General features: G+C 40.6%; 1 protein-coding gene across 1 annotated transcript in view; it reads right to left on the bottom strand.

Moving 5' to 3' along the window:
• Positions 1-2310: 2310 nt before the first annotated feature.
• CPQ (carboxypeptidase Q) overlaps positions 2311-21087 on the bottom strand; it is a 166822-nt gene continuing 148045 nt past the window's right edge. Inside the window, exon 8 of the mRNA XM_049820501.1 lies at positions 2311-4684. Within this exon, the coding sequence (XP_049676458.1) occupies positions 4524-4684 (161 nt within the window). The 3' untranslated portion in view covers positions 2311-4523. The remainder of the gene's footprint in view (positions 4685-21087) is intronic.

Genomic DNA, 21087 nt, shown 5'->3' with positions numbered 1-21087 from the left:
TTACATGCATCATGTATTTTAACACAGTGTTGCTAAATCAGGCTACACCAAACACCCCTACCAACATTTAACAGTGAAACTGAGGTAGGTTTAGGTAGTGTTCCCCAGATCAAGCAGCAAAGCAGAGTAAAACATTGGTACTTGAAGACACAGTTGCTGCCTCAGTGTTACCTTGCTCTAATTTTTGTGGTCCCTTCTCCAGCGCTTCCCTCTTTGGTTTCCATAAACCTGCTTTTCACATAGTTATGTAGAAAATCATGACTGGTGATGAAAACTCATTACATATTGATCACAAAGCTCTGTCTGGCCGTAACATAGGCCAGTGATAAAGACAAGTGGTGGCCTGGATAGAGCTCTCACCCATGTGCTACGTGTTGCTCTTCAGAATCATCTCAATCACGTCTTGCAGCTCCTGAGCCCCAAGGCACAAAATACACAGATTTTTTCAGTTGGTTAGTCATTCCTATTATCCATATCACAGTACAGATGATGAGAAAGATGGAGTGAAAGACCAAAAAAAACCCAAGAAAACAGAAACTTTACATAAACTAAAGGAGGTTGATCTGTCCTGAAGTGAAATCAAACTGCAAGCTAAACAGAGAGCTGGATAAAAAGTTGTCATTGAGGTCCCTCCTCCAAGGGCAAAGAGGATTACTAAAAAGAGAAGCACCTAAAAGCCTTAATCATATGCTAGTACAATGTATTTATTAAACAACCGTAACTACAAATCACAGCTCCATAGCTAGCCAAACTTTTGTGCAAAAGGGCTGGAGCTTCCAGAAGTTTGACCATGAAAGACTACGGTGTGCAGGTGGACAGTGCTTACATGCATTTGCTGTAGACAGAAGATTACAAAAGGTCTAAGTTAAAACATTTCCAAAAGTGTGGTGCAAAGATAAAACGGACTGTGCACAAAATAATATTCCTTTCTATTATATGTGATCAGGCTTTCCTATCATTTAGCAGAAAGGGAAAAAAAAAAAAGCAGCAGCTTCTCTTCCAGAAAGTCTTGAATTTTCCCATTGAAGAGCTGCGATGCATGCATCATTAATTTCTATGCAGAAAACATTGTTCACTTCACCCAGCAATTAGTGGTAACATTTCTATCCTGTGCAGTGATGAGATTTTTATGCTAATCATTACACAGCAGTAAATTAATCATTTGGGCACATTTAGATGGTGTGTATATTTCATGAGACAGATATAGATATCAAGATCAGTTTGATATTTACTCATGGTAAATGGAAGTGTCTCAAATCGTTATGGGGGAAGCATACTAACTAAATATACAGCCAGAGATGTTTGCAGTGTAGCAGTGGCAGAAGCACTGCTTCATCTCTTGTTCCAGGAAATAGCTCTCTTTCTTTGTTTTTAATTATTTTAAGGGAGGTAAAAATCTTGTGGGATCACATAGAACTGAATCATTCAAAGAGTCAGTGAAACTCCAATAATGTCTTGACACATGAAGGACAAAAGCACCAACTCGGTTTCCTATCCTGCAATTCTTCTTTTATTACTGGCAAAATTACCTATGTTACATTATGCAGTATTGAAAAGAGACTTTTCGTCAGCATTTGTGCTATAGTCTAGTCGGGTAAATGAATTATGTATTGGCCTCATCCCTCTGTAACTATATCTGAAAGCTTTGAATTGTAGCAGAAAGGAAGGCTACCCAGGGGCCTCCCTTCTCAGCAGATGCAAGAGATATGTAATACCTTGAGGAAAATGTTTATTTGAAATTTAAATTTTTGACATATATTTAAATACTACTGCTGTTTTTTCAACTCTTAGCTCACAGATCTTTGCAGGCAAAAAGCAACCTAGTCCAAAGCTGATAGTGTTTTATCAGAGGGAAATGCACACATGGCCCCTTTATCTTAAAATGTCACCAAAATACTTATGAAAAACACAGATTTATGGCAGCTGACCCTGACAATAATAGTAATATAAATAATATCCTCAGCTATTACTTTCTCAACTGAAGTTGAGAAAAATCTCAAAAAATCAAAGGTGGCATGCCAGTGGAAAGCAAAGTTATGTTGGCTTACCTGGATCACTTCAGAAGAGCTCTTGAACTGAAAATCGATCAGCTGATATAAGTTTAATTGCCACCAATTGAAACAGAATAATTGCTACACTGAGCAGGGATAAAGATGAGCTATTGCACAGAAGGAACAAAATTCCACTGGGAAAGGAAAGAAATTTATTAGCATCTCTTCATTTATGGAAATTTTTGAGAGAGGTACATCTGAACAGGCAGGCTATCAGGACAGCACCTTGAACAGCTGAACTTTTCGGTCTGAGAACCATTACAGATCAGACAAAAAAGAACTGATAATTCAAAAAGACTTTGTCTTATTTTAATGAAATCTGGTTTTACATGTAAAAAAATCTTTCTTTTTCAATTTGAGAAGGAAAATATTTTTAATGTCACTATTTTTATACAAATAAGATGGCAATTTTGATTTTTGAGCTTTTTTTTTTTCAAAATCCACTTTGCAAAGCTTCTCTCTAGAACTATGTATCTGAAGTTGACGTGAAGGTTAAATTTTCTTCAGAGGCATCTCAGTCTTAATTTTTATGGCCTATCTTATGTAGCCTAGGAGCCAACAAGCACATCTTGGGATGCACCGTGGCGCAATGTGCATCCCACAGCGTTCTTCTCTGCAGAGAGTATTCTTGACTCCAGAGATTCTCCATTTGACTTGAGGCAATGGAGAAAAACAGAAATAAACCCTGTTTCCAAGTAAGCACAGGTTAAGTTTTGTAACAATAAACGTAACTTCATGGAAAACCCTTCTGAGTCTCTGATGTACAAAGTGGCACACCTTGAGGGAAAAAGATGTGGAACGCAGTTCAGGAAACAGTCAGTAATATTCTGTGAAGGTCAAAAGGCTGGATTTAGAGACAGCTGAGGATCTGTCAGTGGTGAGCACCACCAGCTATGCTCTTGTCAAGCAAATCAGAAAAAAGAAGCATAGGCATCATGCCTTGAAAGCAGAGGAAATTTTTGCTAACTTTATTTCAATACTATTTCTTTAAAAAGAAAGAGCAGAGTATCTCCAGGCAGGTTTTATGTTCCTGAAATGATTTGGAGGGAAAACTGAAATATTTAATAAATTTGATGTAAACCCGCTATTATCATGGTAAACAGATATCATGGTTATTAATACTATAAAAATGAATGGCTCATCACTCAGTTATTGCTCAGCTACAGAGCTGATTAACAGCACCAGGAACTGCCTGCCATTTGGTTTAATACTCCGTGTTGTTCATTACATTAGTTGTCTGGCGTTGATTATATTGCAGCAGGTATTCACATCAGTAAGTTTGCTTATTGTAAAATTTAAAAGCACAAACAAGGATCATGTCACAAAGAAATAAGCAGAAATCATATGCCTTAAAATATTCCCCAACACCAGTTACATCTTCTCTACTGATACCCATGAAACTCATCTGAATATTCATAATCTTTGAGCAGGAAAAAAAACCAAAACCAAAACCCAATAAAGTATACAAGAATCAAATTCCCAGATTAATTCCTTCATCAAAGTGCATATGTCCCAGTATCCTCTCGCCTGGCTTCCAGCAGGGGAGAGGATCACCACAAGAGAGGGGTAGCTGGGAATGGCTTCAGAAGACTGAATTAAAATCTGCTTTTACACTTCGTTTGGATATCAGCTGGCAGGTAGTGAAGGTCACAAATTACAGCTGTGATGCTGTTTCTGAAACATCATGGCATTTCAAAGAAAAACTGCCATATGAAATTCTCTGCATGTCACTATGGCAAGTATTCCATCAGAAAGAAAAGGACACACACAGCTTTCCACAGGGAGGTGCCCAAAGAAACACAGGAGATCTGGGAGTCCTGTGGTTGGCTTTCTATCCTCTATGTCCTGGTTTATCTGAGTCTTGCATGAAACAACCTTTAGTAAGATTTAACAGCAGGAGCTGAATGAACTATTAAAAGCCCTATTATTTTAGCATTTTGACCATTTTTTGACCAGTTTACCATACATTACCATTAAAACAGCCAAGATTAATTTCTCCTATAACATTAAACTACACTATTATCTTAGAGTAAAAAAAGGGGGCTGTTTTATTAAGAGTACATCACTCTAATGCATAGAGCAAAAGACCAAAACCAAACCCATAAATGTATACACTAACTCAATACGTTAATTATTCTGATGCAACAAATTTATTTGGTATATTTTTCCTGCTGCACAGGATCGGTTTGCATACAAATGGTTATTATGTCATAATCAAAGAGGTATCATACGTTCATCAGAAATTTAAAAAGTACTTAAGAGAAGAAATTTTAAGTGAAAATAACAAATGGAAGACATCAAAACAGCAAAAAGAAACAGGAATGTGTAAAAGAGCATGTGCTTTGAGGAAAACAGACATAATAATGCACAAAATTAGGGTGAAAACCAGAATTTCCCACAGCTGTAGACCACATGCATTAGTGGACTCACAATCTTTACTGAAGAACAGAAATTCTCTTTCTTGGTGTTTTATTACCTTGGCAACATCTCTTCCATGTCAGCAATCACATAGGAGACAACAGTCCAAACAGCAGCACAGAGATTCATCTGGTTTGGATCCTGAACTGTCATCGTGTCCCCTTGAGAATGATGAAACCAGAAGTATTTACGGAGGTCATCACGCAAACTGGCACCTAGAGAGAAAAATGGGCAATATTCCATTATAGGAATACAAATATTTAAAGAGGCATATAAACTTGAATCCATTCCTGGGCTGTTTATGATTAAATCCACATGCAACTGTATAAAGTTCCATATAATAACTGCACAGAACCATGGCATGTGCAGTTTGTAGGTTTTAGGTTAATTGACTTGAGTGAGCGTGAGGCAGCAAAAATTCACACCGGGGAAAAGCCGACCTTCCCCTGGGAGACTCGTTTCCTCAGCAACAGTATACATCCATTTTCCTCAAAGACTAGCAGAGTCCAAGTAGGAAAATCCCTACAGGAAGCTCACATGTGGCGGCGCTTGCTCCATTCTTCATCCCACTGCTCCGATGATGAGTTACGACTGAGTGATGGATCCTCTCCTTGCTATTATTTGTGTTGGGGAACGCTTTGGGATTTGCTTTTGCTTTTGAGACTGTTCATCGCAAGGATATGCTGTTTCAGAGCAGTTCTCCATATACCCTGGGGTAACCTAGATAGCCCAGGACTACATTACCCTCTCAGTCAGGAGTCCTCATCAGCTGGGGCAGAAGCAAGTTGGGTGAAACCACAGTTCTTCCCATTCAGGAACAACTGACTTCCTCCGAGGGCACATGGGAAGGGAAAGGACTACTCTTCCCCAGGCCAGGTGGGCTCAGGGAGCACAAATAATGCCAGGGAGGCATCACGCAAGGCCCCAAGGCAGACCAAAGCCAAGAGGAGCAGGAGAAGCTGCCACCACACCGGGTGCTGCAGCAGAGATTTTCACCCTGGCCATTCTCTGCCTGGTCCAGTCCCCACTGACCCTGTCTGACCTCTTGTCCCCTTGCAACTTCTTCTCTCCCACTTCATTACCTTTGCCTCCCGTTCTCTGGTTTTATGCTTTGTTTTAATCTCAACAACCCTTCCACCATTAACAGAATTCCACGCCAAATTTTGAAAGTAAGTAAATGTGATATTTACCCCCACCACACAGATTCACCGCTTGCAATTCCTTTGCGTTGATTCCCTTGGCCTGCCCGCTCATCAGACTGGGAGGTGCACAGCTCCCAGGGTAGGACCCACCTAGCACGACAGGATCTCCTCCTGGCTTGGTCATCAAACCCAGAGAACAAGCACTGATGTGAATTCACAAGTAAGAGCTATGGGCCCCCGGCAGAAACACTGACTGAGGCTACTCCTACCATGCCAAGTAAGACAGGGAAAAAAACCAGGGTTGTTTGATTATAAAGATGAAGTAAATAAATTATTCATATATTTATTTACACGCAGTGGAAATCAGTATCAGATGATGAGGGCTTTGATAAACTCATGTGTGCTCATAAGACTTACTGTTAGGATTTTTCCTGGTTTCCCTGAGATGCTTGAAGCCTTTGAAGAGAATGAAAGCAAAATTTCTCACAGCATAACTGTACATTCCTATAATACATATCTTTTGATCACTTGTATAGTCATTCAGGACAGAGTCCAGCTCTCACTGTGGTTAACAGGCATGCTTCTATTGCTGTAATGCGGACTGACTTGGACTGCTTGTTTCACTGCTATTTTAGAGAGAAGGAATAGAAAGATAATGCATTTTATAATTCCATCCAAGGTGAAGATCCCTTCATAAGAGAGATGATACGCAGAAAGACCAAATGCTGTAGAATACGGTTATACGGTATTGTGATTGATTTTAAGAGGCTCTTCTTGCTCTTAAAAGACTTGTTTGCTACTGACTTGAAGCAATGCAATCCCACAGAAGTCACTGGGTAGGTTAGAGGTGCTGAATCATGTTCCACTAATTTTAGCATTGAATTTATGCCAAGTCATATTCACTTTTAAAATTTGATTCTGAATTATTTTAAATATATACAACCATAAAAGGGTTGAACAATGATAAATTCATTAACTGATGGACTTCTGCACTACACACTTTACAAGTTGAGCCACTCAGCCAAACCCATTACAATTTCTGAACACTTTTGTAAGGCTCAAGACAAAAAATTAATGCCTGGAATTTGTCATAGACATCTCACTAATCACAGTAACTATGGACTTACAGAGTAGCATTTCATCAATGGAACAAGGATAAACACCCATTGCTTTGTAATGTTTAACTCCCTGAAATGCTGAAACAGATTTGTTCTCTAAATTGATTTTAAAAGTCAGCAAATGATCTGACTTTGGCATCAAGAAATTACTGTGCAAGAAACATCAGAGTGTGCGAGTAGAGAGAATATGGAAGGGTTCCTAAACTGGCTGTGCTGTTTCTTTCATCCCTTGGGCTAGCATTGAAGTCAGTGACCTGCAAACATCTTGTGAGACTAAGGAAAAGACCCTACGAAAGCAGTTTTATCCTACGTAATTAGAAACAAAAGTGAAAATCCATGCTCTTGGCTTTGAGCAGAAGAACAGTTTACAGCCGAGGGCCTCACGCAAGCCTCTAGACATGAAACACCCTGGGGCACAGATATGACTGCAAGCAATTTTCATGTCTTCTGCTCCAAACTTGAGACCCCTCCATGTTGATGTTAGCTGCCCGGAGATATTTATGGCTTCCAGAGGTCACTGGGCTACGGTAAGACACTGAATAGTGCCCTTTTGCCAGTAAATGCATCCAGGACTGAGATCAACCCCTGCAGATGACCATGAAGAGGGAAGTTCTGCAGGGCTCTGCAGACTGCAGTCATGTTGGGTTACCTAAATAAAGTCCATGGGATCCTACAGCCCCTTTTCTAAAAACTAACAGAAGAAGCAATGCTGTGAGCATAAGTGCCATCCTACAGAAGGCAGGGGCAGGGACAGAAGAATTCTGCATAACACTTCAAACAGTGAGGTTTCAAAGCACATCAGCTGGCTGACTGTACTGTATCCTTGATAGCCACTGAATTATTAACCCTTCTCAAACAAAACCTGCCTGAAAACCCAAGCATGCCACTTCCAGAAGCTTGAAAGAAACTGGAAAAATTCACCTAGATACAAGTTTTAAAACTCCAGTTGCTAACCATTTTGTTCTTTCACCTACCATGGATCTAATGGGGGGGGGGGGTTTGTTGTTATTATGTAACACTTCCCTCAGGAACAACAGCCAGTAACAAATGGAAGTTTATTTTTGCCAGCTACGTCAGCTAGCAGTCAAGTAAAACAGATGAGTAGCCAAGTCTCATAGACCTATAAATTATTCACCCATCTCCATGCTAGCCACCTAGAAAGGGGATAGTATACATCTGTACAAGAGTCTGAAATGTCTAATTAAGTACTTAAAAATCCTCAGATGGGAGGTATTATGTAGGTAAGTATCTCCTATTTAATTCTGATTTCCAGGTGGAACCAATACTCAAACAGAAAAACAAGCGACGGGCTGGGTGCTCCACTGTCACGTTTTATGCACTTTGCTGCTTTCCTGTGTTTGCAGAGCAAGAACACCCATGAAGAAAAGAGGGATGTTTGCCAAACAGCACTCTTTAATTGTCCTTTTTCAGTCTGTTCACATTTACAGTGATGCGAATCACATGAGGAACACTGCTGGGCAATAAGGCAATCAGTGAGAAACTGCTTCTAGCTGGTTGTAGTAGGTGTTGTGTCATGAAAACAGGGTAAGTTGAAAACCGCTGCCAAAAATGCTGTACTTACTATTTGAATGCATCAAAAATACTGGAAATAAAAAACTGAAAATAATTAATAATTTACAGCTTAGGTAAGATAATATATAGATAATTCATAGTTCCATTTAAAACCCCCGTTTAGTACAGTGGTGCAGTTCAGTTACCTAATGGCAGCTACCTAGTGCCACTGGCGATCCCCCAGGTGCCTGGTGGGACCTGTTGACATGGGTCTGATGGAGGGACCAGAGAAGATACATCTCATGTTCGGCCCAGCTGCCGGGGCCAAGCAGTCCACTATTCAGTAGCACAACATGTGTATTTTGGGAACTTAAAGCAGGGTTCTCCTTGTCGCAGCGAGGCACCACCTTACTTGCCCTTTGTGGGAAATAGTGGTGTAAGTAGGGTCAGAGGGAAATGCTCAGTAATGCTTCTAACTTCTCAGGCTGGGCTTTCTGGTTTCTTTGTTGTGGAGGTTGCAGGTTTTTATTTTGTTTTGGTTTTCTGCTTTCAACTCCTTCTGAGCTCATTTCCTTATACTTGACCGATTACTGAGTGTGCATGCTCAGCAGGCTGCAGATGAAACCGATTTTGTCCTTAGGTTGTAGAGCAGGGCAGCGCTTGCCAAACAGATCAACTTAATCCATAAATGTAACACTTTTAAAAACATGCGCAACCAGCAAATGCTCTTGTGTGATCAAATGCCTGTTGAAAACCCAAATTGTACTGGGGGGTTTGGGGTGATACTGGTGTCATCTGAGCTGACAAAATCATTAATCACAAGGGTACCCTTAGCACAGCAGGCAGGTGTCCTGTGATCAAATCCAGCTCCTAGGAAACATATTGATCCTAGGTACTGCAGGTCTGCTACACACAGTTCAACCAGTCTCTCAGATAGAGACATTATTTACCCCTTCTCCGTTCCCCAAGTGCTGCACCTTCTTTTAAGACTTGCCATCTTCCAAGCTTTGCCACCAAGGGCAAGTGTTTGTTCATGTGCCGATTCACTGTCATGCAGTTGTGAGAAAAATAAGGGAATGGTATAAAACTGCACCAAAGCAGTCCATTGCTTTTTGTTTTATTAATGTGAATTCCCAGAAGCAACAACCAAACCTAACGACTGTTGTTTGTCAACCTTCTGCTGCTACCATTGCCAACCCTGCCATCCTCTCCATTTGCCCTGTTTGTGACTTGCCCAAACATGCCGTCAGGACCTTGTTTCCTAGCCCCAGATGGTGGCTACCTCATGGAGCAGGAGTAAGATACACCGCCTCCTGTGCCACTGCACCAGGGCCACCATCTCCAGAAACGGCATCTCTCCATCTACCCATCTGGAGCTCCTTACTGGAGTCCAGCACAGGGCCACTAAGACAATTAATGGACTGGGGCATCTTTCATATGAAGAAAGGCTGAGAGAGCTGGGGCTGTTCAGCCTGAAGAAGAGATCTGTATAAATACCAGATGGGAGGGAACGAAGAAGAGGGAGCCAGGCTCCTGTCAGTCCCACTGACAGGACAAGAGACAATCACCACAAATCAAACCTCATGAAATCCCATCTGAATGCCAGAAAACACCTTTACTGAGAGGGTGGTCAAACATGGGAACAGGTTGCCCAGATTGGCTGTGGAGTCTCCATCCTTGGAGATATTCAAAACCTGATTGGACATGGTCCTGGGCAACCTGCTGCAGCTGACCAGGGGGGCTGGACTAGATGAGCTCAAGAGGTGCCTGCCAACCTCAACCATCCTGTGGGATTCTCTAACCCATGGTGCCATTTCCTTGGCTCATTCAGACATCTCTTATAACTGACACACCATAAACAAATGAAGAATTCAAGCTTCATTTCATAAGTCTCTGCATAACCAGCTATATTTCAGACATGGTTTGACGCACTGCACAAGGCAAGTAAAAGCAGCTGCTTTAGTAATGGATACTGACAATGTATTTTCAGTAATCAGCTGTGTAAGAGTATCTTGATGAAAATACACACACACACATTGAGGAATTCTGAAAAACTGCTCATCCCTTCTAGCTTCTGACCTCAGCATGAAATGCACAATGTGAATGTTAATTAGCTGATGACCAGAATATTTACCTGCCTTACAACATGTCCACATTAAACACCGATTCTTCACACATTAATAAACTGTCTGCCACATTTTCTTCTTGCCAACTTAAGAAGATGTGATGCTGCTATTGAGGTAGAAGGACGAACGAACCACAAAATGAATGATGAGCGTGTCAATGATGACCACTGCTTCTTGTCAGTCACTGTCAAGCACTACTACCTTCATATGTATTGCTGTGATAAGTCACCACTAGAATTAAACTGTACTGCCAGATATTTAAGCATTAAAATTAGTGTTATTGGTGCAAACAATGACTGGGAAATTAGTTATTGATTATCAGAATGATTACAAAGGCAGTTTCCATAAAACACGGATGTCTTCAAGGGGGAAAGCATATAGTAACTCCAGAGTATTTTTCCAGTGTAAAACATTCTGCATTACATTCTGTCCTACATTTTGTTTCTTTCCTTTTTTATAACCCAAATAGTATTTAATTGCCAAAGGAAGCCAAATGTGAGTCTGGAAGTCAGTACACATTTCCCGTACAGCCCTATCAATGGCTTCCCAGTTGTATTTGCTTTCAAGTAAACTTCACAACACAACCATTCCATGAAACTTTCAAATACGATAGGAAATTCCCCAGTGTTTGTATAACCTCTCTTGGGTGTGCTGGGTCTTCAATATTACAGTTAGATCTTTGGGATACTGACCTCTACGTGTACATTGCCATATATAGTGAAGTTAATATGCTAATGAATTACAATAATGTATAACTTTTTTAGGTTTCATTTTACAGTAGTCCCTAGAGGAGCTGCAGAATTGCCACTCCATTTTACACAGTATATATACGCCTCCAAATAAAAGAGACTCCAGCTCAGAAGAACATACACTCTAAACAGACAAGAGGGACTGCAGGATGAGAGAGGCATGCAGAGATGAGATGGCACATTCATTTTCTCACAGCAGCTGAGAAAGAAATAGATGCCAGACATCTGAGCCTAGGCCAGTGCCCTGTTGAGCAAGCTGTACTACCTCCTAACAGCAAAGCTGCAAATGCCTTAACAACGGATGTTTTGCTCAAAGTTTCCAAAGTTTATGAAGCTAAAAGAAAGGCTTTGCAAGATAACATGTATCTCTTGCATCTTCCAAGTACCTATGTGTTCAAGCTTCAGCTCCCTGTGAAGACAAATCTCCATACTATCAAAGGTACTGCTTGTAGTAAGATGTCAACACAAAGACCTGATCTGAAACTTTATTTTTATTTCTGCAGTGATTTTCCTGGCTACAAAAGACAGATTCCTTTCCCCCCCCATCTATTGAAGATTGCTTTTGTTTCCTGCTTTTTCCTTAAGAAACAAGAAAAATTCCTTTACTTCATTATCAAGTTTATTCCAATCTTGGACCTTTTTAATGCCAACGACACTATGCAGGAATGTACTAAAAAACTACGATGCCTTGGAAATAAAGCAAGACCTGATGAAATATATGTCCTTTTCCTTTATGTTGAGTGCTTAGAATTAGGAAAAAAAGAGGCAAAGGGATACACCACAATTTTCTATGCAGTTAAAAACTGCTATGTACCAGGAAAGCATAAACACTGAAGATAAGAGCATTCTCCTCACACCAGAGTGCTAACTCAGCTTTGTGCTCCTACACACCCTATGAAATGGGTGTGTGGAGGTACACATATGTCCATACAGTAACAGAATCAATAGCCTCTCACTTCTCATAGCTGGAGCACTGCTGCCCTAGACATTTTGAAAAGTCAAAACTGCAGGGCAGAGGTGGGGAGACACATGATTTTTCCTTCAAAGGATGTGTGTCAAAGAGCTACCAAAGAAAAAAAAAACAGATAAAAGATATGAACAGGAACATAATTTCTTATTTTTTATTTTCATTTTGTGTCTTTCTAAAACCCAGCAAAGTCACAAATCTTAAGTGGTCAGGAAGTAAGCCTGCTGCAATGGTAGTTCTGTTTGGGATGGGTTGGCTGGAAGGCTCCCCCCATGCCACAGCATCCCCATTGCTGCAAGCCCCATGGAGCGCGTGGCTGCTTGTGGTAGGTGTTGCACAGATGTTTTGTGAGCTGCCGTCGCTTAATCACAGTCTTTGGAACTATTACTGTAATGAAAACCCAATTATTGCAGACATGTATTGCATGTATTTTGGTGCACATATTAACCTCTTCTTTCGTGGGATAACCTTTGTTGATGGCTGGCTTTAATGCCGATTATTTCATTATCCATTTTGCAAGTAAGCAGAGGCAATAGAGGATGCTAATGCTGTTCAGTGGGGCGCTGACAGCATTAGTTCTCCTGTCATTTAGTCTCAAATGATGAAATTACAGACTAAGTTGCTTGAGTTTCATGGCGACAGACACTGAAATAGTTTCCAGTACAGAGCTTATAAATAACATCAGAAGTCCTGCTGTTTCACCTCCTGAGTCATTCTCTCAAAAGTCTTTAAAATTCATGATTCAAACAACAAGGCAGAGGGAAAGCTTTCAGTCGGTTGTTTCAGTGGCTAATTAAATGAGACTACAGTGTAAGGGAGACAATATGAAGTGTGCATTATTTCCTGTTTTCCTTAATGCATTTGAGAATTAATCCTCTGGATACACTAAACAGACTAAATTACAGCTCAGGATTATCACAGTTACTTTTGCAACGCATTAACCTTTCACTCATTGCAGCAGAGGACCAGTGACAGCTGAGGATTTAATCTAAACTTGCATGAAATCCTGTGAAATGAGGTCTCGGGGAAGGAAGCAGTTCTACTCCATAGAGCACAGGTTGACTACACTCTAAAATAGTATCCTAAACAGCGCTTGACTGGACAAAAAAACATAAACAGATGAAGCTTCAACAGTAAAAGGCACTCACTGGAAGCTCCTCCTCCACTCATCCACCCTCTGTCTTAAATCAGCAAGGCTTTTTTTGAAAGAAGAAAATAAAAGGGTGAGTCTTCCTAGCTGGCACTGCCCAAACATGACCCGACACTTGCAGGCTGGCTACCTGGGATGGAGAAATGCTCTACAGGCTTATTAATCCCATTTTTGAACCTATTTACACCTCTGCCCGCCACAGCTCCGTGGCAATGCAGGGTATGCCTGAGCATTTCATGTGGGCATGCTATGATTCTCGCTTCATGAGCTGCAGTAGTAGCACCCTGCCTCTCTTCGTTCACCATCTTCATACCATTGATGGCTTAATACGCTTCTAACACACCCTAACTCAGCAGCTTTTTCCCAAGCTGAAGAGTCCTCCTCATACAGAAACTATTTAATATCTCTGAGACTGCAGGCTGCTGGTGACTCTTCTTCTCCCTTTTCTAATGGTGTTTCACCATTCCTGAGATGAGAAGCCTAATACTGCCTGCAAACACCAGTGTGTGAATGGACTCATGACTGCAGCATACCGCAACAGGTTACCTATGAAAACTTTCTGTTTCTTCTCTCTTCCTTCCCCAGCTGCACAAAACACTGTGCTTTTTACCATCCCTGGGCACTGAGTTGACAGTTTCAGACAATTATCCACAGTGATTCCCAGATCTTTCTTCTTGAATGGATCCTGTTGTCGTGTATGCATAGCACATAAACTGCATTACTCTGCATTTATTGACACAAAAATATCACTGGTTGTTGTATTGCTTAAGCATTTTCTACTATAAGATTACTGTCACATTTTCACAGCATCAGTTCTGATATGAAATATTTGAAGTAGTCATCAGCAAACTTTGCCAACTTGCTAGCCTTGCTATTGACTCCATTTGCAGCTAGCATGGAGTTTTGTGAACATCCAAAGTGCCAAAAAAAGGGGGCTGGGCAGCCTAATAAAGCCCTTCTCCATTATGAAGAGGACAATTTATTTCTACCTTCTTTTAATCAGGTATTACTCTGCAAGAGGAAAATACCTCTTATCTCACTGTAGCTTATTTCTTTAAAGGTCTTTGATCCAGGAGCTTTTGAAGACTCGACTGTACTTTGCTGACCAGATCTGGCTACAAAAATGGTTATGAACTTCTCTGAAAAAGCCCTGCTAGATTGGTGAGGCATGACTTCTTTCTTCAAAAGCTACACAGACTCTTCCACTACTTTCGTATTTTCTGTCTTTGAAGCCCTTCTCTTGGCTCTGTGGCCACCCTGGTTCAGTGATTCACAGATCCTTCTTTAGGGGATTCTCTACTTAGGGCATTTCAATTTAGAAGGGTTATATACCTGTACTAGATGTCTGTATATGTATGTGTATGTTATGTATATTTTAATATATTTTATTTCATTTGTGCTTTCTTTAAAATGAGGTATATGGCTACTTATATTATGTAGAGACTACTTAACAAAGTTGATAGTTTTAAAATTGGTTGTTGGAGTTATAAATCCTTTACATTTTGCATTCTCTTTTAAACACCGTGTAAGAGGGATGAAAGTCATTGCAAAATCAGCAATTTTGCTAATTTAGGATTCTTTTTCATGTTTTTGTTTATGCCTCAGCTCAGCAAAGCAGTTAAAGTTTGAGCATGTGATTTATTTTAATGCCATTAAGCTTTAAATGTCACACACAAGGGTCAAGTGAAGACTGGGACCCATGTAAACCATCTTTCCTAATCAGATGTATTTCTGTCTGTCTCTATACTCTCTGTATAACTGCACCATGTAGCTGATGTTATAAACCTGCTTAGAAACCCAGCATACTGAAGTGCTTTCTTCACCGTCCTCCACTAGCCAAAGACCTTCCCTCTAAAGCCCAGGGGTAGACCATTGCTCCACCCTGTGCCAACAGCTTCCAAACCACCCCAGAAATTCAGTGGAAACAGGCACCCCCTGGATGGTTTGAAGTTCAGATGTGGGGAGCGGGAACCAGGAAAATGACCCACTTAGTGGGGGTTTGAGCAGCATTTCTGTTTGCAGTAACTATTTGCATTCATTTACATTTTCAATCCATTCAGGAAGCCTCCTTGTATTTTACAATCAAAGGAGCTATTTCCTATGCCAAACTCGCAATCCAATTTAATACAAGCCTTTAGGTCTGCTTTCCCAGAGGACGCTGGAGATTGAGAGGAAACATGCAAGATTCCACTGAAGTTCCCTGCAGCAAACTCTAACCTCCCCTCCTAGATAGGATCACAACTGGATGTTTAATCACAAAGTACCTGTAGGGCCCTCCCCAGCGAGTAGCCAACTCCTAGAAATGCCAACATTCATGGGACCCAACTAAGCAGAGCTCTCTTCTGCCCAGATGGTGAACAAAGCCTGTTAATGACCACACTGGTGCTCAGCTAGTTTTGAAAAAAACAAATGGTCACCCTACTTTAAGTAAAACGCAACCTAAGCACACTGCAAGTCTGTTATATTTTATATCACATAAACAGCAACTGCATTTATACAACCACACCAACAAGACAAGCAAGGGTTTTTACTGTCTCTTTTCTGTCATACCCCATTGAGACTATAAAACTCTTCAAGGTCATGGTGGATTTTAGATGTAGGAGCATTAGACAAGGCTGGAAGAATACTATGGCTACGACAATAAAGTATCCTTCAAAATATCTGTGGTTACTTTGATTAATGCACACTTGAGTTTTAAACCAATATCAGTTATTTCCTAATAAAAGTTAGATGCTCCAGGTATTGGTGATGAAATACCTCTTTCATTTGATCTAGTATATATTTAGCTAGTTCATTATGAATAGAAAAACAGAGAGGTACTTGAAACAAAGTTCAGATCTGATCTTATTGCAAAGTTCAGGGCTGTTCAGATCTGGGAGTTTTGAGTCATTTCTGAAACAAAGCTGTAGTAATCCTCCCCATTCTGGTCTACAGATCACGTTGTCCCACAGGCTGTGAACACAAAGCAGCAGGAAGGGAAATAAACAATTCTAACGATTCAATGTTCTTAAGCAATAAATTGCATATTTTTGTCAGCAAAGATGCAAAGAAACAAGATACTTTAACAAAAAAAAAAAAGAAAAAAAAAGAATTAAGGTACAGTGAGGACACCTGCTGCAACACTGTTGTCCGCAATCTCAAAATCTTTCTCTGTTTTAATGTTTCATGAAATTACATGGGGCCCCATTTGGAAAAGGGGAAATTAAAGGATTTCTGTCCTCTGAGGGAGGGAAGGACAGAAATTCCTCACACCTGCTCTGACTCTGCAGTGTATCACTAACTGTATGTAGGCCCTGGCTAATCCACAGAACAGAACTAATCCTAGAAGAAGACAGAGTAAATAAAGCAATGTCCCTAACTAGCATAATTCTTCCAACCTGTAAATTTGAGTTGCTGTGATAGCTATTTTACCATAGTGCATACACAGTGACTTGTCAAAATGCAAATATATTAAGAGTGAAACAGAAGTCATAAAAGCTTAGAAAGAACGCTAAGAGAAACTGACAATTAATTTTAAGTTGAAAGGTTAACCTGTTTGCTTTCAGCGACAGAGCCTCAGTCCTACCAGTAAATGCAAATAGCATTTGCCTTAAAGATAGGCTTACTGCATTCTCTGTATTACCATGCACAGAACATGCTGTTTTCTTACAAATTTGAGAGGTTTTTGTTTTCATTCAAATTAAATCTATATGGGCAAAGGCCCCATTTAAAACATGGAAAACAAAGGCTGGTTGGGTGAAACTTTACGGAAGCAGAACAAGGCACCAGCACATCCAGTTGCCCTGAATGCCAAGCTGTGAGTTGAACTTTGAAAATCCTCCTCCAGATGCCACCTGACTATCTCCATCGCCATCACAATTTCTGCACAAATCAAGGACCAATACATATTTTTCACCATTTGGGAATAAAAATGTCCAAGGCATCATTTTAAATTATATGCTCATGTTTCTCAGTGCAGCTTTTACAGAAATTTCATGAGCAGCTACAAATGGCACAACGTTCTACGTATGATGCAACAAACGTAGATAATTTGATAACAGTGACCAGACTCTACAGAATACAAAGTAAACAAACCTCTATTAGTTGGACCACTCCCTACTAAGAGTTGTCAGGCATTGGGACAGGCTGCCCAGGGAAGGGGTTGAGTCACCGTCCCTGGAGGTACTAAAAAAGCGCGTCAACAAGGCACTTCAGGACATGGCTTAGGGGGCATTGTTGACAGTTGGACTCTATGATCTTAAAGGTATTTTCCAGTCTAAATGATTCTATGATTCTACCATCCTTCTGATATATTGTGCCCATGCTAAAACTTAGAGCAGTGTTTACAGCTGTATAAATTGAAGCCATTTTGATTTGGATTTAGTCAAAGAAATCAAGTGCAAGCGCTCTCTTCTAAAGCTGTTTATGGTGCTACATTCAAACACCACCTACAGACTAATGCAAAGGGGAAAAAGAGCCAGTGATGATGAATGTTAGCAGCCTAGAGCAAGATTATTACCAAATGATTATAATTATTTTAATATAGAGAAGACAGAATTTAATACATTCCTTCAAAAAAAATCTTAATCTCTGCATTGCTATGCTTACCTTTCGTAGGAGAAAGGTATGCTCCCCAAATGCAAGTTTTCATAATCAGAATCCCATTCGACAGGCACTCAGGGCATTAAACCCAGATTAGATGGATTAGATATCCACACTCATCAACCTGCCTTCCTTTTAATTACTGCACTAATACACACTTCTCAAATCGATGAAAATGTTTCCTATACTATGTTCATCATTAAGAGAAGTCTGAGAATATAGATAAACCTTACCGTCTTATCAAAAAGTTCAAAATACTCAGGTTTCATTGGAAAAGAGTAGATATGACCATCGGTTCCTTTCAAATACACAAATTGAAGACTTTTTTTACACAGCAAACTTATACATATACATATACATACACATACACCAACCCACACATAATTTAAAACCTTTCATGAGCCAAATGTGCACTTGCTAAATAGGATGGCATGGTATAAACTCAAAGGACTGCAATGACTACTCAGTCAAACTGGAGTTACAGGTCTTACCTAAAAATAACATCTGAATGAAAAACTTTTACACACTGGCCAGTATTTATTTCACTTTTACATCCTCACTTTAAAACTCACAGGCATTTGGTAGTAACAAAAGAAAAAGAGGATGATTTTTTGTTTCTTTAAGATCCATTGTTGCAAAATAGTGTTGCATGATTATTGATTGAATAGTTTCCACTTCCCACTCCTACAAAGACTGACACAGAAGAAGAAAAAACGGCAGGTCTCATTAGTCCTGGGTAGCCCAACTGTAGCCTTAGCTAGTATCAGATTCCTCAGAAGAGGTGAAAAAAAAAAAGCACCACCTTTTCAGAAATGCAGCCATTGAAATCAGAACGCATTGAGTGAAGAAGGGAAAACTTTCCCCCATCATGTATTCTTTTCAGGGTCAAAAAATAGACAAGTGAGACTTTAAATAAGTAACTCATTCCAGGTAAGTACAGTCAAATCGTTCCCAGGCTGACAAACTGCCATCGCGTCCCACTGCTGCCAGCAGGGTCCACAGCTGTGACTCCAAAGGTGGCTCTGGGTTTGGAAAAACATGGTATAGCAGAGAAGGCAATAATAATTACTTCAATAATTAGATTCTGTCTTGTGCTGTGTATTGAGAGCTCAAGGCTTATCTGGAATTAGATGAGGCACCCAGAGTGCCTTTACAGCTATCTATTTCAGTGAATGGAGCAGCCAAATATCCTCTTCTTGAAACAGTGGAAGAGCAATCACACTTTTTCCTGTCTCAATGAATTTAAAATATGCTGCAAACCAAGAAGAAAGAGAACGACCAGCGAAAAGCAGCAAAAGGCATGGAATAACACTATCCACGACGGGGACATTTATTCAATATTGCCTGATTAATTTGCCGCTGAAATGATGCTCTACACCTAAAAGAGGTAAGCAGCTGGTTTTGCCCAGGTAAGCCATAAGGAGGGCTGAGAGAGGGGCCCAAACCACGACTCGCACAGCTCAGGGAGGTGAAGCCAAAACATGGCTGGCTGGGGTGGACCGACCGAGCTGGCTTGGCCGGCAGGAGTTCTCTTGCCTGTTAAATTATTACAGGAGTGTTTCTTAGCACTTTTAGCTCAGGCCCCAGGGACCACCCGCAGTCCCTTCCCTCTTGCTCTCTAATTAGAAACCTGGAATCATTACTTGGGCCAAGGGATAGTGAAATGAAATTGTCACTAGGTTGAGTATACCGAGTGAAAAAGTTTTTAAAGATAACAAGATAATGTTCTCAAAAACATTGCACCATGTATCAAAATCATTTTACAATTAATAGATTTCCTGGCAGCTACTTGTCTGACTGAAAGAGAGGAGCTGCATGGAAAAGAAGAAAGCAAGTAGATGACATTTTTAACTGTGTGATGATCCCTTCTTTTCCCCAAGCATCCTGAAACAAAAGACATAAATGCAGAATGCTTAGAGGCTTCAACAGCATCCAATGCACATGCTTTTAATCATGACTGCACATGAACATCTGCCCCAAAATCTAGCCAGCAGGTTTTGGAGGACAAGAAAAGTACCCATAGTACTTAGGAACTAAAGGAAGAGGCAGGCAGTCTAATTAAATTTCCTCAATGCTTCCCATTTAGCACATCTTAGGGATTTGAAATAAAAGAAGTGTATAATTTGGGATGTTTTCAAGATTAAGATATCTAAAACTCGTCGATTAGCTGCACAATGAAATCTGTTTCTTAGCTAGAACTTAGAAGGGCTAAAATTGTTCAGGCCAAGAAAACAAGCTGCTGCAGCGGAGTGTTGAAGCCCTGACACGTTCAGCCTGTGGTTCTCACACTTCAGCACAGCGAGAGAGTGAGAGCTGCCCTGTCAGACCTGATCTTCATGCTGCTGGCGGTTACAAGCTCGAGACTAATGGTGGCCGGAGACCTAATAACAATTTTCAAGGCTGGCAGTGGCAGTTCTATGCAAACAGCTTAGGAACCTCCCTCGCCCTTTTGCATGGGGAAAAAACCACCCCAAGAATTAACGTAGGCTTTGCCAAAACTAGGGATTTTAGCTATTAGTGGCCATCTATTTCTGCAGCTTTCTGTGTACAGGCTGTGAACAGAGACGACAAAATGAGAATGCACTATGGCTTGCCCAAAACCAGTATAGACTGTGTAGAGGCAAACTGCAGCCTACAAGACTGCTGCCTGTTTCTCCAGGGGTTACTATTAATGCAAAGGCCCAGGTCAGTCTGCGAGATGCACTGGTTAAAGCCTGAGTGCAAGAAAAACAACTGCCCAGCCTTCAGCAGTGTTTTTCTAGAGACTTCTTTTGGTGATATTTGTAGCATGTACATGGGGCCTTAATTCTGCTCTGAAATACAAATGAAAAAATACTTTATAACTTTTTTTTTAATTTCAAACCCATTCAGCTTATTTCGGGGTCTCTGTAATTTGGAAGCAAAGGGCTGCTGCTGCAACACCTCATCTGCTTGCAGATTCAGTTATGATTTTTAAAGCACAGAAGTAATACACAAGGCGTCAATAACAATCGTTGGTACCATCAATATTTCCTGATTATGTCTGGCCTAAATCTGGAAAGCAACTAAAAGATGATTTCATTTGAGAGTAGCCAGCCTAGAAAGCTGAAAGCCTAAGACTCTACGCAGCTCTACCCCAGCCACTTCACCTTCCCTCTCCCCTTTCTTTCCCTTCCCATCTGCGTTACACTGCCTTTCAGCTCAGGCCAAGTGCTGCAGCGGGAAGCTGCAGGCACCGGGCTGCAGGACGAGGGCCTTGGATTTAAATTATACAGGGACAAAGGCTCAAAGGAA

The sequence above is a fragment of the Accipiter gentilis genome, chromosome 2, assembly GCF_929443795.1.
Source record: "Accipiter gentilis chromosome 2, bAccGen1.1, whole genome shotgun sequence".
In the NCBI taxonomy this organism is placed as follows: Eukaryota; Metazoa; Chordata; class Aves; order Accipitriformes; family Accipitridae; genus Astur; species Astur gentilis.
The sequence above is the reverse complement of the archived record's forward strand: the minus strand, read 5'-3'. Positions and strand labels throughout refer to the sequence as shown.